This window comes from Podarcis bocagei (assembly GCF_964188305.1).
Source record: "Podarcis bocagei genome assembly, chromosome: 12".
NCBI lineage: Eukaryota > Metazoa > Chordata > Lepidosauria > Squamata > Lacertidae > Podarcis > Podarcis bocagei.
In genome coordinates, this window is record NC_138137.1 from 43,000,743 (window position 1) to 43,016,524 (window position 15,782).

At 43.3% G+C, this 15,782-nt stretch overlaps 1 protein-coding gene across 3 annotated transcripts in view; it reads right to left on the reverse strand.

Moving 5' to 3' along the window:
- The window catches only part of NRP1 (neuropilin 1), a 136,024-nt gene that overhangs the window by 5,103 nt on the left and 115,139 nt on the right, over nucleotides 1-15,782 (reverse strand). For 2 of the 3 annotated variants that reach the window (XM_081163543.1, XM_081163542.1), the window contains exons 12-16: nucleotides 12,444-12,503; nucleotides 6,335-6,472; nucleotides 3,368-3,639; nucleotides 1,925-2,018; nucleotides 207-263 (exon numbers count right to left, since the gene is read on the reverse strand). In XM_081163543.1, the coding sequence (XP_081019669.1) occupies nucleotides 207-263; nucleotides 1,925-2,018; nucleotides 3,368-3,639; nucleotides 6,335-6,472; nucleotides 12,444-12,503 (621 nt within the window). The remainder of the gene's footprint in view (nucleotides 1-206; nucleotides 264-1,924; nucleotides 2,019-3,367; nucleotides 3,640-6,334; nucleotides 6,473-12,443; nucleotides 12,504-15,782) is intronic. The other variant, XM_081163544.1, reaches the window with a different exon arrangement.

Consider the following 15,782-nt stretch of genomic DNA (forward strand, 5'->3'; position numbering starts at 1 on the left):
TCTGCTACCGTCTGTCCCAGGCTTAACAGCTTTCAAGGGGATTTTATACATTTTAAAAACCCATGTAAAAATGAAGCAAGGGCTGTGTACACAATCAAACCCTGCACATAATACACAGAAGAGATCTTACTAGAATGGCGATTAAAATCAATTAATATGCTGCCAAGATTCACATGGCAATAAAATCGTTATTTTAAACCCTGTACCTGTTTGATTAATATCTGGCTCTACTTTGGCTTTCTTGCTCCCTGCGTCGTTTGATTCTGGCAAAGGAAAGAGAATTGACATTGATTATTAGGGTGACAAATACTGATTGGCTATCATGCTGGCAATAATGGTATTGAGGATTTTCCTCCTGCCTTAGAGCATGATTATGTCAGCTTGACAGAGCTGTTCATTACACTGGTCTCCCAAAATTAGCTAAGGAGGGGGGGAGGGGAAGGTTAAAAAACCCCAACCTCCCACTGCCCCAACTTGGCACAGTTTGAGAGTTATCAGCAGGGGTCTTCTGTCTCTGGAAAATGAAAATCAGTAGGCAAAATTAGCATGTTTCATTCATTGTATTTATAATCTTGGAGCCCGGTGATGTAAAACACTTAATCATATACAAGCAGCCCTTAGCGTCAAGAAAGAGTTTTGCTGGCTGCAGAGTGCAAGCAAGGGATTTTGGATGTGTTGTATGAACTGTGAAATATAAATCCTAGGACCACAATCCCATCTAGGAATAATCCACCTAAATGACAAGGAGCGTGTGAGGTTAACTAGGAAGTCAGCTTCTAGACTGCTAGGGAGCAACTCTCTTATAAATAACCAGCTTCTTCATGTGAGTGGTTATTGTGATGCATCCTGAAGATCACCCACTAAAGGCTGAACTGGATTGGAGTCTACAGCTGTAATAGCTATAAATAGCTATAAACGGAGGATGGGGATGATTTCAAGCAGAAAAATAGCAGATGGGAGGGGTGCTAAACCCTTCACTTGCCAACCGCTTCCCTGCTGCATTCCTTTCCCCAAGGCTATTTCCCCCTCTAACAAGCTTATTTCTGGTCTTGGAGCTGGAAAGTGATGGGAGGGAATGGGTTGTGTTGCTGGTGGGAAGCAGCACTTTCCCCCCACCTGCTGCTTTTCTGGGGGAAATATCCTCCCCAAGCAGTGCTTTTCATCACAAGCTCCATTTGAAACCATGAGGCGGCTGATATGCCTCCAAAAACTCATTACAAAAGTATTTGTTACCAGTAGCAGCCTGTGCGTTGGGGAGGAGCCAGCCTCCTGACATGGGTGTTACTGCAGTTTACCTGGACTGGGGTGGAGCAAGGAGACAGCAATGTTGAGGGTGCATGGATGCTCATGCCCATGTGTAGTCCTAGCTCCAACTTCATTACTGTTCCTCTGCCCTACTCTTGCCCTGCCCAGGTAAAGGGACCCCTGACCATTAGGTCCAGTCGTGACCGACTCTGGGGTTGCAGCGCTCATCTTGCTTTATTGGCCAAGGGAACTGGCGTACAGCTTCCAGGTCATGTGGCCAGCATGACTAAGCCGCTTCTGGTGAGCCAGAGCAGTGCACAGAAACTCTGTTTAGCTTCCCGCCACAGCAGTACCTATTTATCTACTTGCACTTTGACATGCTTTCGAACTGCTAGGTGGGCAGGAGTAGGGACCAAGCGACGGGAGCTCACCCCGTTGCGGGGATTCGAACCGCCGACCTTCTGATTGGCAAGTCCTAGGCTCTGTGGTTTAACCCACAGCGCCACCCGCATCCCATGCCCTGCCCAGGTAAGTTGCAGCAACACTGAGGTCAGAAAAATAATTATAAAGAATTTACTACATAGAGACAGGATCCTGTATCTATTTACAAAGCTGCCATTATCAGAATTAATAGTGCTCTGAATGAGTCATCTGGTAGCTCCTGTCAGATTATACTTACTTCGGCATTCCTCAGGTGCTATGTGGTTGTCAAAGTTAATGTCATCCACTGCAATTCCTCCATTTCCTATTCCAATTTCTCCTTCTACCATCACCTGGAAAAATTAAATGACTTGTTTGTTTGTTTACAGTTAATAGCTAGAAGCAGAATCCTTAACCAGTCCTTAGGCCAACATGCCACTGAAGAGTACAGAGTCATATGATTTGTGTGTCTACCTATCAAGGCTGAAGATATAACATAGATTTCTCAGCTTTTCTGGAGTTATGAATTTGAAACAATAGAGGTAGTGAAGGAGTTGTGGAATTCGCTCTCTCAGGAGGCTTGGCTGCTACAAACTTTGCTACCTTTTTAGTGCCAGGGAAAGAATCTATTTTAAGAATTCTTCCACACTTTCAAAGTTTAATAGTTGTTCTCAGCGGCGTAGCATGGGTTGTCAGCACCCGGGGCAAGGCAAGTAATTTGCGCCCCCTAACCCGGGGCAAGGCAAGTAATTTGCGCCCCCTAACCTGGGGCAAGGCAAGTAATTTGCGCCCCCTAACCCAGGGCAAGGCAAGTAATTTGTGCCCCCTAACCCCTAACCTGCCGCCGCTGCCAGCTTCTTCTTGCTGCTGCCTGGTCTGGTCTGGTGTGGTTCTCTCCCGCGCTCAGCACTGCGCTGGGTGGCCGCTGCACTGTCCCTCCCCCAGATAGTCCCTCACTCTCTCTCCGCACCGCACGCCTGGCACCCACCCCCTCCACAGTGGGCGGTGACCCAGCGGCTCGGATCCGCACAGCCAGCACTGCAGTGAGAGAGAGTGAGTGAGCCAGGTAGGGGCAGAGAGCTGCGAGTGCGAGCGCGCCCCCCGATGTTGCGCCCGGTGCGGACGGCCCCCCCTGCACCCCCCACGCTACGCCACTGGTTGTTCTAGCTGCAGCAGCTTTGTATTGTCTTTCTATTTGTATTGTTATTATATTTGTGTGCTTTCACCCTGTTTTACAATATGGAAGCGTGGCTGAAAGGTGGTTATGTAACATTTTAAGATAATGAAACTGAGAAGTTGGAGTGAGAAACAACCCTTGTTCCAGAAGAAACAAGGCGGCATTTTAAAAGTGTAACATCCCAATTGCACTCAACTGTCCGCCACGGGATACAGACTGCAAAATCTGAATGCCCATAATAGATCAGGGCACAAATGCAGCAGGTGCTTGGCCCTGGCTTGATGAACACATGAACCTGCCTATACCGAGTCAGAGCAGCACTGACTGCAATGGCTCTTCAAGGTCTTCTGCTGAGAGAAGTCTTTCCCATTTTGAGATCATTTTAAATCAGGGGTGGGGAACTCAAATCATGGGATCTCCTGCCCTTTCTCTGTGGCTCTCAGGACTCATTCCAGGTTACATTGCCTCCCCAGCCACACCCACTATCCTCAAGCTAAAAGTTTGTGCCTGTATTCATTTGCCTACCTGATAATGCTTTGCAGACTTATGGAGCAGGACCCGGCCTTCTTTCCAGCTGTTTCCCTGATTTCCAGCCAGCATCCACAAGACCTGATCATACTCTCTATGCGTCTGGTACCGCAGCTTGATCCTCAGTGTGCCAACTTGTTCACCCAGCATATGATACCAGAACGTCATGCAGACTGCAGAGTTCTGCGGGTTGATGATGGGGCTGATGAGCCGTGCAACTTTGCCTTTCTGGTTTTCATCAGCTTGTGAGTAAATGAAATTGCCATCTCCTGCTGTGACAAACATACTGCATTAGAAATAATGGCCCGCTTTTGGTTCCCTTAAGCCTGATGAACCTCAAGTATTCCAAAACTAATCTAGCCTTTTTAGAAAAATGGATTTGCAATGGAAGCGTCTTGCAGGTTACCCTGTGCTCTCTCCTCTGGCTGCAGCAATTCCTTTCAAGTAAGTCAAGGTTGTTCCTTCATCTATATTCCTATCCCATATAAGAGAACATGTGGCACTGTGGATCATTCAGGTGATGGTGTGGACCAGCCTTCCCCAACCTGTTGCCCTTTGGACTACAACTCTCATCAGTTCCTGGTCAATGTGAACAATGGCCAGGGATGATGGGAGTTGTAGTCCAAAATGCCTGGAGGGCAACATGTTTTGAAAAGATTGTGTTGGCAGAAAGGACGAGAGTTTTGATGGGACACTATGCTTAAATAGGCAGGATAAGCTGGAGGGACCATGGCGCCACAGAAGGAGGCCATTAGTTTGCTTAGCAAAACAAGCCCCAGTTGATGTTAGGTTTCTGTTTGTGCCACTGTGCAGTGCTTGGAGTCACAAGACTCTGTTTTGCATTCCAGACATTCCAGACTGTTGGAAGTCTCACAGAAGACAGAAGACGGATGTGATGTTTACTGGTTTCCTGTTCCTTTGTTTTCCAGTTGCTCTCTGCCTTTCACAGAGAGAGCATGTATATTTCTTTTCTGTCTGCGTAGCGAGAAATAAAACTCTTTCCAATGTAGCTTATATTTCTCATCCTTCCCTGCTGCTGGATACTCTGTGTAATGAGGGAACGTGCCTGCAGCCTTATCAGAAGCTCAGGTCATTAATCATCGTCGGAGGCGATTCCGAAGGACTCGACCGGAGGATGAGCTTTTCCAGCTCGGTCGTAGTGGAGGCTCTGACAGTTGAGAGGAACTTATTTCTTTATTATTTCTTTTTATACACTGCTTGTCTGTGGTGGATTCCTGCTTGGTGCAGCTAGTGAGGGTCAATAACAGGCAGGACGAGAGAAGGAATTGGTGGGAGGAGGCGGTATAATTTCAAGTTTGTAAAGAGAGACCCTGTGCGGTGTAGAGGTTAGAGTGTCAGACTAGGACCATAGGAGGCTACACTTTTCACATCTCTCCTCAGCCATCAAATACACTGAGAAATCTTGGGCTGGTCACCAACTCTCACCATAACCTACCTCACAGGGTTGTTGTGAAGATGTAATGGGGGTGAGGAAGACTATGTACACTGCCTTGAACTCACTGGAGGAATGGCAGGGTATAAATTAAACAAACAAACAAACAAACAAACAAACAAAAGAAAACAAAATGGCAACCTTAGCAACTCGTTCATGCACATTTTGGCCCGATTATACTTAACGGAAGCAAGATGGCAGAAAAACATATGTGACACATGGATTTTCCGAAGGAATTCAAGACATCTTGTACCCTGATCCCAAACACTTGTGCCACTCAGCATTCCTGCTTGCAGTTCTGGAATCATTCCCCACAGTGATCTTGCATTTAATTTATTAGATTAAAATCCCCCCCCCCATGCATTGATAGCTCCGCTTCTCTGTGTAAAATATAGAAAGCAGCTGTGGTGTGTGGCATAGAGCCTTTTACAAACTGGCAAGACAAGCCCAAGTGTTTTGCAGAAAAGAAGAAACCAGAACTTGTGATGTTTCTGTGAAAATGTTTCCAGATTACAGCATTGGAATGTAAAAGGCACCTGAAACTCGAAAACCTGATGATAACAAAACCACATTTAAGGAGTATCATTTTTTTCCACAACCTTTCAATGAGAGGACAAGTTGTGCTTGCCTCCAGACACTGATGGCAAAGTTCAAATATTTTTCATTTCAAGAATATTATTGCAGCTCTGGGTCAGGAACTCTGCCTACTTTGTCTTAATTAGTGCTCAACTTATGCATGCCTTTTAGATTTTGTCAGTCCATGGCTAACATGGCTTTTAACCTCCCTTCAATGTCAGATCTCACTAAGTCATTTCATTTTACTTTGCATCAATTTTTCCCCATTATTGCAGCCTTCGTTTCAGATAACTGCCTTTTGCTTAATTTGATGCCATTTATTTGTACAGTACCATTTATAGTCAAAGTATTATAAGTTTCCCCCCCTTCTACCCCATAAAACTAAATGTACTTGTCTTAGGATTCAATTGAAAACGTCTCTAAATTTAAGGAGCCCAATTTTGTCTAATTTCCTTGTCATTCTCATTAAGTAAAAAGAGGGAGGGAGAGGGGCTGCAGAAAGTGGAGATGGGAGGAGGGGGGTCACAGCCAGCACATTTGACATTTGCATAGATGAAAAGGAGACCAATAATTGAGGCACACGTGGGTCACAAAATGCCCCATTGCTTATTACATTTGGAAGGTAGCAAGTATCAAGCATGAGATGGCTTGAGGTGCTGCTAAGGGACTTCTAGATATATTTGTAACATATATAGCTTGATCCAGGTATTCTTGAAAGGCATACAGGAGACAAAAGGCTCTGGAATAGCTGTAGCACATTCAGTTCAATTTGACCATAATCCTAGGAAGGAACCTAAAAGAGCACAGTTCTTTTTTGTTGTTGTCAGTGTGAAATTCAGTAACGTGAAATACCGTTCCCTGGAAGGCCTTTTGATTTTGAACACAGTGCTCTCTTTCTCCCGCCACTGCTAGTTCAGCTGTGAACCCTACTTTACCTGTGTGGTCCTGAATGGGTCCTGGTTTGCTGGCGACCACTGCCCACCGTAGGTCCAGTTGGCTGTCGTGCTCCCAACGGCAGATTGTCTTCTGAGAACTGTAGCCAAAACCACAGTTGAAACCATATGCTGGGAGTTCTTCAGCAATGGAGGGAGGAATGGGAGGAACAGAGAGAGAGAGAGAGAGAATTACTTATGCTGGTAAGTTAATAACAGCACATTTTCTCTTACGCCCCTCCCCACAAATAGAACACCCGTCCCTAATGATCTGTCAATGTCTGCCCAACATTTTAAGGCAATGTTCATCTGGCTCTTGAACCATTTGCTGAAAATGGTTAGAGGGTGATGGTTTGATTCAGGCGTAACACCAAACCATGGTGTTATACTATGTGAGCAAGGCTGGAATGCAGCTCAAATCATGATTGGCAACCCTTGTTGTAGGGCAAGCACAAGCTACAGTTTGCTGCTTTAGATGTAACAGCAAAGTATGGCTTGGAAGAAACCAGAAAAGAAAGGACAATGAAAAGGCTGGTGCCAGATGTGAGGGCTGCATGGCAAAGTGCCCAATAGTAGTGGGTCCCCTCTTACACCAGTGGTCTCCTCCACCGGACAGTGGCAGACAGTGAGAAGCAGGAGCATTGTCACTGTCTGCAGTAGCCATCTCTGCGCTGCCCGCCATTTTGAAGTTCCCACAATGTTCCAAACTAGCAGCAGTCCACGCTACTGTGGGTACACAAAAGTGGTGGGTTCTCAACTGCCTGTTTCTACTACTTGGTAAGCCTATAGCCAGGGACACAGGTAAGCAATGATATCATGATATCATCAACAGATCTGCCAACGTCCATAATAAATTAATTCACAAATGGACAACAAAGCACATCATTTGTAAATTGGACTTTAACACACAGTGTCCAAATGGAAAGCACCCCCCCCCAGTGTTTAACAAATGTCACGTCCTTCTCAAATTCATTATGTTGTTTCAATCTGGCAATGGAAGCTCCATTGTGCACAGAGAGATTTGCATAAGAGAAATCTTGTCCAGTTTCTTCCAGTATCAGGGAATGCTCCACATGTGAAAACATATTAAGAGAATTTCTTGATGGACTTCATATCCTATTTGTACCTGGCAACCACAGAAAGGTATCCACAATGCATCAATTCTTGCTCTACATTTAAATAATCTGTTTCCTCCATCTGCTTCCTGAGCATGTGCTTCAAGAGTTTCTCAGCATTCCAGAAAGACTATTCTCAGTGTTAGAAGAATGATTTATGTTTTGATTTCAGAATGCCTTTTTTTTGCACCTCAACGCAGATAAGAAGATCCATGCATTCCAGATTCTAGATTTGTATCCAGATGTGCACCTAAATGCAGATGTGGTCTGTAGCCATCTTCCAGCATTGTAATGAGGTGTCAAGGAAGTATGTGAAGGTGTCAGTAAGGACAAATGTGCTGGCACCACCACTGCTTTGCCATTTCAGATGTCCTTCAACTTGTGGTTGGTGACTGCAATGGGGAGATTCCTGCACTCATAGGGCTTCTCTGTGTGTTTTAGAACCCTGGAAAATTAGGATTCTAAAATGTGTGGGGAACTTTCACAAGTACGGGTGTCTCTTTGTTGTTAGGAGGAGGTTTTCAAAGGTTGTCAAGGGCCTAGTTGCTGCTGATTTTACTACTGGATTATTTAAGAGGTTTTGTGCTGCATGGTGGAATAGTGGGTGGTGTGCCAGGGGAATTAGTGGGGATGGGGCTTATTTTCTACTTTTGCAAATCATACAATATATTGTAGGTGGTAACAATGATCATAAGTAAATAAATTATTTTTTTTTGCATGCACTTTAATTGGCCCACAAGATGGCAGCATTTAAATGAATACATTTGGAAAGGACGAGAGACAAATGTGGCCCACAGCCAACTATATACAAAACAGGCTTCAAAAGAAGCTCCCTGTAAAACAAGGGAAGTCTGGTATTATGTAGCTTATTTTGGTCTGGATGAGATCATATCTTGTTTCCAGATTTTGTCTAGTTCTGCCTAGTAGTCTTACATGAAATAGTTTGTTATCTTTCAATGGAGCCTGAAATTTTAACGTAAAAACAAATTCCATCCTTTTTTGTGTTATTTTTGGATTTTCAGAAAAAAGTTTCAAAATAGGTAATATACTTTCATTGTTGGGAGAAAATGCCCACTTGACCATGGGCAACTCCTAAATTAATAACCCCTCCTCTCTTTCTCAACCAGGTAACATTAAGAAGGTCAATATCTAAAGATATCATCCATTTTTTAAAAAAAACCTATCCCTAATTAACAAAAGAATGAAAAGAAACTCCCATAATCTCAAACATGAACTCATGTTTGAAATATTGTCTTGCTGTTGTGACTGATGATGCTTCAAGCTCAGCTAGGAAGATTGATAGTGCAACAATTCAATTCTCTTTCACCAGGAATGAGGTAATGCAGGGCAACCCTACACCATCAGCATTCTTGTGATAATGAAAACATACTGCATCAGATTTCAGCGGATGGACTGTGACCCACACCTGGTAGGTTGCATCAATTGCATTTAATTTTTTCAAATGAGAAGGAGGAGAAAAAACCCCCAATGTAAGTGGCAACTTGCAGAATTGGGTTAAATATGGGCCCTTGTGGGCCTGAAGAATATTGCACACAAACATTACAGAATAGGTGTGGGTCAGGTGTGCAATATGAAGGAATTCATGCCAGCTAAATTTGTTTTCTGCCTGCTGAATTGCACAATAATTCAAATACTCCATTGGAACTCAGGTAGCTGTCCTCATTGCTCACAAGCCTTAATTGAACATACTATTTCAATTAATTGATGCTAATTTACAATGGCCCATTTGTGATTTTAGTGCAGATGTTTGCATAAAACACACATGAGCGAAAGCAGCAGATGTCTAAAATACCCAGTTAGGCAATTTAAAAAATGGCCAAGTGATGAGGCAAATATATTGCAGGCAAATGCCAATTCAAGTGAGTACAAGCTTGCTGGTTTGCAATATTCCAAATGATTCCATTATATGTAGAGCACTTGAAATAAGCCCCTGAATGTCTTGGCTAGGCTTTCAGGGCTGGCATCTGAAAATGACTTAGCAATTGAGCTACTGCCTTGAGTCAACAGAACCAGAAGTGCAGGACTGGTCTTGCTTTCTCAGACCCCCCCCCCCAAATTCCTACATTTTCAGTTTGCCAGAGGTACAGAGAAAAACAGCAAATACGGCGGCACTAGTTGCCTAACAAGCTGTTTGAATTAGAGTTAATGGGTGATGTGTAGCAAAATCTCCATATGACTCTTTAACAAGCATAGAGGTACATGGCATTATGTAATTAAAACAAATCTGGCCTGTGAGAGTAGCCAACAGCTGCGTTTCTTGGCCACCTCTTGCTCTCGGCTGGAATCATTAATACTCCACATGAACAAGCAGTTGGACAAATTCTGTGCAATACCATTTGTCTATCCCCTCTTGTGGGTTTTGGGTTTTTTGCACTCATCTGTTTTAAGCAAGAAGGGATGGGATGCCACCAATCAAATATCCACTTTGGAGACACAAAGGGTTGTATCGAATGAAGCAATACTCAGAGCAGAGCCACTGAAATCAGTGGGCCTGTTAGCCATGCTCATTAATTTCAGTGTGCCTTCTCTGGGCAAGACCAATGCTAGCTATAACCCAACGCCATTTTCAAGCAGGTGAACATTTGAATAAAGAGACTAATTTCGAAACACTCTATGCAACTTTTAATTTGGGCATGGACTTTTAGCAGTTGGGAGCTCTTGACAAAGGGGTGGCTTGCACATTATGGCTCTCACATGGAGGCCACTAACTGTCACCAATTGTCGCCCACTAGCAGCAGCAGCAGCAGCAGCAGCAGCAGCAGCAGCAGCAGCTCAGTGCCTTGACAGGGCAATTTTATCTGTGCCCCTGCAAATGTTACTTTTTAAATGTTTACAGTAGTGTGAGGAACATTGATTAGAGCAAGAAGCTGCTGCAGTGTGACAACGGACACCTGGAAAAATATATGCGGTGTCCTTAGAAGGTTTACAGCTGCACTCCTAATGTTTGCTTAATTGGAAGTAAGTCTGATTGACCTCAGTGAGACTCGATTCTCAGGGTACACATGCAAAAGGATCAGAACAACATTTCTGCCCAAGCACTTTGTAAGTATTCTTCTTCCATGTTGCTTTTGCAGGTTCCTGAAGGAATTCAGTTCATTCCTCCAGCCCACACTTCTCAATGTCATGTACTTTGCTGAATCGCAAGAAAGAAAGATTGAATTTAAGAGCTTGAACTTGGCATGCAGAGAGCTTACAATTCTTGCATGAATGGAAGCTTGAATGGAGTGTAGCTCTGGCATCTACCCCACAGTGCTGAACAGGCCCGTGACTTATTGCAAGGGGTGGCATTCAGCTAACGCTTGCAGGATGTGCTTCCTTGCCCTCGCATTTTCCCTTCCTTCAAAAACGGGCAGGAATGTGAGTCTTGAGTGAGACTTCCATTGGTGTCCATTCATATCCCCTGAGCCAACATTTTGAGACGAATGGAAATTGAGCTAAATGGGGACCATTCAGTTTGGTTTTCCATTTGTCCCCGAATGCAAGCACTGGGCACTGCATGCATTCCCTAGTAATGAATTAGTTCTGCAACTTTAGTTCTTGCTTCCTTAAACTGCACAGGGAAGGTGGTAGTGGGATCATTTGGGAAATAAAATGAGACCTAGGAAATGTGAGAAAGCCCATCTTTTTGTTTAAATTGGAAGCTTATATAAAAGATACTTTACCGAGTAGCTCAGGACTTTCCTATAAATGTCAGAATGCACACGTACTTGAAAGTAATCAAACCATCTAGTAATGTAACTGCCAATATAATGTCTGTCCCATCAATACAATGTCTGCAAAAGCACAGATACAAATGTGTTTGTCTCAAGAAATAAGAGGGCAGGATGTTGCTCACAATAGCCTATGCTGACTGAACAATCTTGGGAGGAAGAAAACAGTTTGGAGCTGGGGAAAGTGTTCACCTTCATGACATGGAAATCCAAAGGTTAAGAGACACAACCTTGCAATTAACCACCTTCTCTTTTGGCTAATCAGGCCTGAAACACAGTTGTCTTTAAGGAAGCATGAATGCTGTTAATACATTTATGTTTTGCTTGTACCAAAGCCCCCAGTGTCATGTTGTAGTGGAAATACTTATACACACATACACACCCTGCTAATAAATTACTTTGGAGACTGTGCCTGACTGCAGTTTAATAAAGGAAATGTGAGTAACCGAGGAGTGACCAGTTCCCCTCTTTACAATTATTAACAACAACAAAATTAACATTGGTGCTGATCACTGTTGGAGAACTTTGGGGAGATGCTCTCTCTTTCTCTCCTTTCAAGCCATACAGGATATTAAAAATGGCCAGAACTCCTACTATGAAGCCCCATGTAACTGCAAATTAAGAGCTTTTCAAAAAGCTATTAGCTATTGTATTGATTGAGGGGGAGAAAGGACCAGCTGCCACTAACAGCTTCTCTCCTCTCTGCCCAAGTTTATCGTAGCACTTTGCACAACTCTTTTCAAGGATTCTTGCTAGAAAAGAATATTGTAAAACTGCCAACTCCGTGGTGGGGGAAAAAACGAACACACACTGCTTTTTTGGGTCGGGTTTTGCAGAATGGTGGAAGCTAAAAATAGATGGCCTCCTCCTCGGTTATTTATGGCCTTTGTTCCTTTTTAGTTTGCAAACACATATTCTGTCACAGAAGAGATACAATTTATTTATTCACACACCCCCTCACCTCAGAAAGTGCAGCGTGTGATTTGGCCTGTGAATTTTTGGGTAGTATTGTCACCATTTGGCATGCAGCGACACAGACGGGAAGCTAGTTCTGTGCTGCATATACATGTGGATGGAAGGAGTAAAATATTTACTGTACTGAGCTTGGAGACCAGATGCTACTTTATACTTCAGAGAGTTTGAAGGGATGGAAAGCCAGAGAGTCCTGCAATTCATTATATCTGTCTTTGGCACAAGATAACAATTGTGAAATGCACTCTATTTTAACTGGAAACACTTTTTAAAAAGAAAAGAAAAGCATCATACCTGGCTGTACTGTAGTGTCAGCTGCTGTTGGGTTTTCTGTTATCACGGCTGTGGTACTGCCTGAAAAGGAATTGCATATGATATGTCACGTAGAACAGAAAAAGTAGATATGTAAATAACTTAGAAAAGTTCCTTGCTTATGCATCTAGCTATGTGAGCATTCGTGCATAAATTAACCCCAAAATCGAAACACTCAAGATTTGGTTTTCTTTGTCAAGAGGGATAATACTTGAAAAACTTCTTCAGACTTATGATCTTGGACACAAACATACACATTTAACCAATTGATCCTCTTTACAGAGGAAGCAACTGAGGGTGATTTATATAAGGCTGCATCGCAAGACCAATGAACATGAACTCATTTATGTTTCTTGGAACTTTAAAGGTAAATGTAAAGGACCCCTGACAGTTAAGTCCAGTCGTGGACCACTCTGGGGTTGCGGCGCTCATCTCGCTTTACTGGCCGAGGAAGCCGATTTTGTCCACAGACAGTTTTTCCTTTTGGTTGAGAAGGATGCCACACAAAAGTCCCAGGCAAACTCAGAATCACAGTAACTTCCTGCATGGATGAGCCCAAGGAGCCAATGCCTTCGAACGGCTTCATGGGTGTGTTTGTGTGGCATGAAAAGTCTTAGGAACATAATATGTCCCACTCTTCCCTTAGCAACAGATCACAACAGAAGGCAAATGACAGGTGCAGTTGTGAGTGATGGTCTTGCAAGGTGGACATTTCACATGCAATAGATATTTACATGATTCCACATGGGTCAATTAGAAAGTGGTCCATGGTTGTTGCTGTGTATTCTAACTCAATTCTTCCAAAAATAAGTGTTCAAGGGACAATTAGATAATTTACCAGTATCCTATCACCAGAACTTGTTCGTATAATTAACCATCCTAGTGAAATTCTTGAAGTCCATGATTACTTTATCATGTAATAAATGTATTTTTGTTCTTCTAAGCATATAGATAAAGGCTTTGGAAAAAAGGGGGAGAAAAGTCAGGACCAAATGTATCAAGTAATAAGCCACTGATTACGATCAACCAAGCCTTCCTCCTATCGCTGCAGGGAAACATTTAAAGTGCTATAATGATTGTGATGAGGTTTAATGAAGCTATAATACTTTCATGCCAAGGAAAGAGCGATAGAGAGTGAGTGGTGAAGGTACAAGTCAGACATGCAGGATATATATAGGACAAAATATGCATGCATTAACAATGTTTGCCTTTATTAACTGAAAATTTTTATCGGCCTGGTAAAAGTAGCAATTAGCTTAAAGTGCAGTTGCAATTATACAACTTAGGCAAGTTTATTTTGATGCACTTGGGCAATTTGGCTTTCTGGGTTGTGTGCAATTAATAGAACCCTAAGAGCATAATTCGTAAACTCTCCATATTAAAGAAATAAAAAAGCAACAGGAGCACTCTTTGTGGGTCTCAAACCCTTTGCAGGCAGAAAAATGTACAAAGATACTGAACTGCCCTAGACTAATACTGTTACAGCTTGCGCTTGTATTCTATCACATAAACTCACTCACTTGTATTGCACTACACACATATTTATTTATTTATGTAATGATTAGGTTACTATCAATCAATCAGTTTACTAGATTTATTAATGCAATGATTTGTTTACTTTTTCTTGTAGATTTCTAATAATAGTAACAGAAGTAATAATAATAAAAATATCAATTTAATAGTAACGTAAAATAATATTGACTTTATTATCCTGGTTTTAAAATGTGATGGACCATTAGTCACAAAGTATTGAGCTATGAGTTTTGATCTCTCTTCCTTCCATATACACCATTAGGTCTGATGGGTACAGAACACAAAAGTGCCTGGCAGTGGAAGCAAGCAGCAGCAGAGCTGTACAATGGCCCGTATGGCAGCAGGGGTCAAAGCACTGAGGGCAGTGGGGTCAGCAGGATCACTGATGGGCCCATCTGAGCTCTAGGCCCATGACAGGTGTCTAACCATGCTGCCCCCAGACACTGACCCAGGTTCTGCTGCTTGAAGGCTCTCCCCCCAGCTGTGTCACTGGGTGGGAGGGGCAGATAAAAGCAGCAGAATGTAGAGAGGTGAGGTGAGGGGCAGGGATGTGGGTGGCTCTGTGGGTTAAACCACAGAGCCTAGGACTTGCTGATCAGAAGGTTGGCGTTTGAATCCTCGCGATGGGGTGAGCTCCCGTTGCTCGGTCCCTGCTCCTGCCAACCTAGCAGTTCAAAAGCACGTCAAAGTGCAAGTAGATAAATAGGTACCGCTCTGGTGGGAAGGTAAACAGCATTTCTGTGCGCTGCTCTGGTTCGCCAGAAGCAGCTTAGTCATGCTGACCACATGACCCGGAAGCTGTACGCAGGCTCCCTCGGCCAATAAAGCGAGATGAGCGCCGCAACCCCAGAGTCAGTCATGACTGGACCTAATGGTCAGGGGTCCCTTTACCTTTACCTTTAAGGTGAGGGGCACTCCTGTCTGTGGCCCACTCCATTTAGGGATAAAAGTAGACCTCTTCATTCCACTTTATAGTCAAACTAGTGAGTAAACACATACGTCTGCTTTGGCCATGAGAGGCAGAGGGGTCAGGTGGAGAGTAATTGCATTCCTCTGCAAGAGGAAAATACCAGATACGGAATAGGGTTGGTTTTTTTGGAGGGGGGGGGGAAGAGAGAGGGATGTTGAACCAGCCCAGTGTTTTTTCCCTGTCTCTTAATGTCTTGAAACCAGATGGAAAGCAACTCAATGAAGTGGAATAACAGAAAGGCAAGATCAATGGGAATTTTGGAAACCAGCTTGTTCATACATTTTTCTTCTTGCGCCCATTGGTTTGCCTTAATGGCAAATCTAGATTTGGGTTGAATGGATGAGAGATGTGGCTTTGGGACTTGGCGGTGGTACCCATGGGGTGGGGTATATATGGTCCTTTATCTTAAAGGTCTTCTACAGAATATTATTCAAAGACTATGCCATAATTTCCATCTAGTAGTACTGAAGCTGTGTGCAGGCTTCTGTAGTCAGAAAGGCCAGGCAGCGGGACGTTTTTCAATGCTGAGGGCTTGCTGAACTTCTAAGCACTTTTGCAGCTTTTTTGAAGGGTATTTTATTACACTTGACTTACATAAGAAGAAGCAAAGGCAGCCTGAGAAATTGTAATGTGAAAAGCATGCACTACAACTGTGCGGGATGTGTGTATAATATATAGAAAGACTACACTGTTTTTAGTAATTATTTTTGCGGGGGAATGTGAGATTCGGAATGAGGCAAACACTTAAATAATGAGTGTATTTGCTTTCATAGGCATTTTTTTCATTAGCTTTAGTAGGGTCCCCCCCCTCTCCCCAC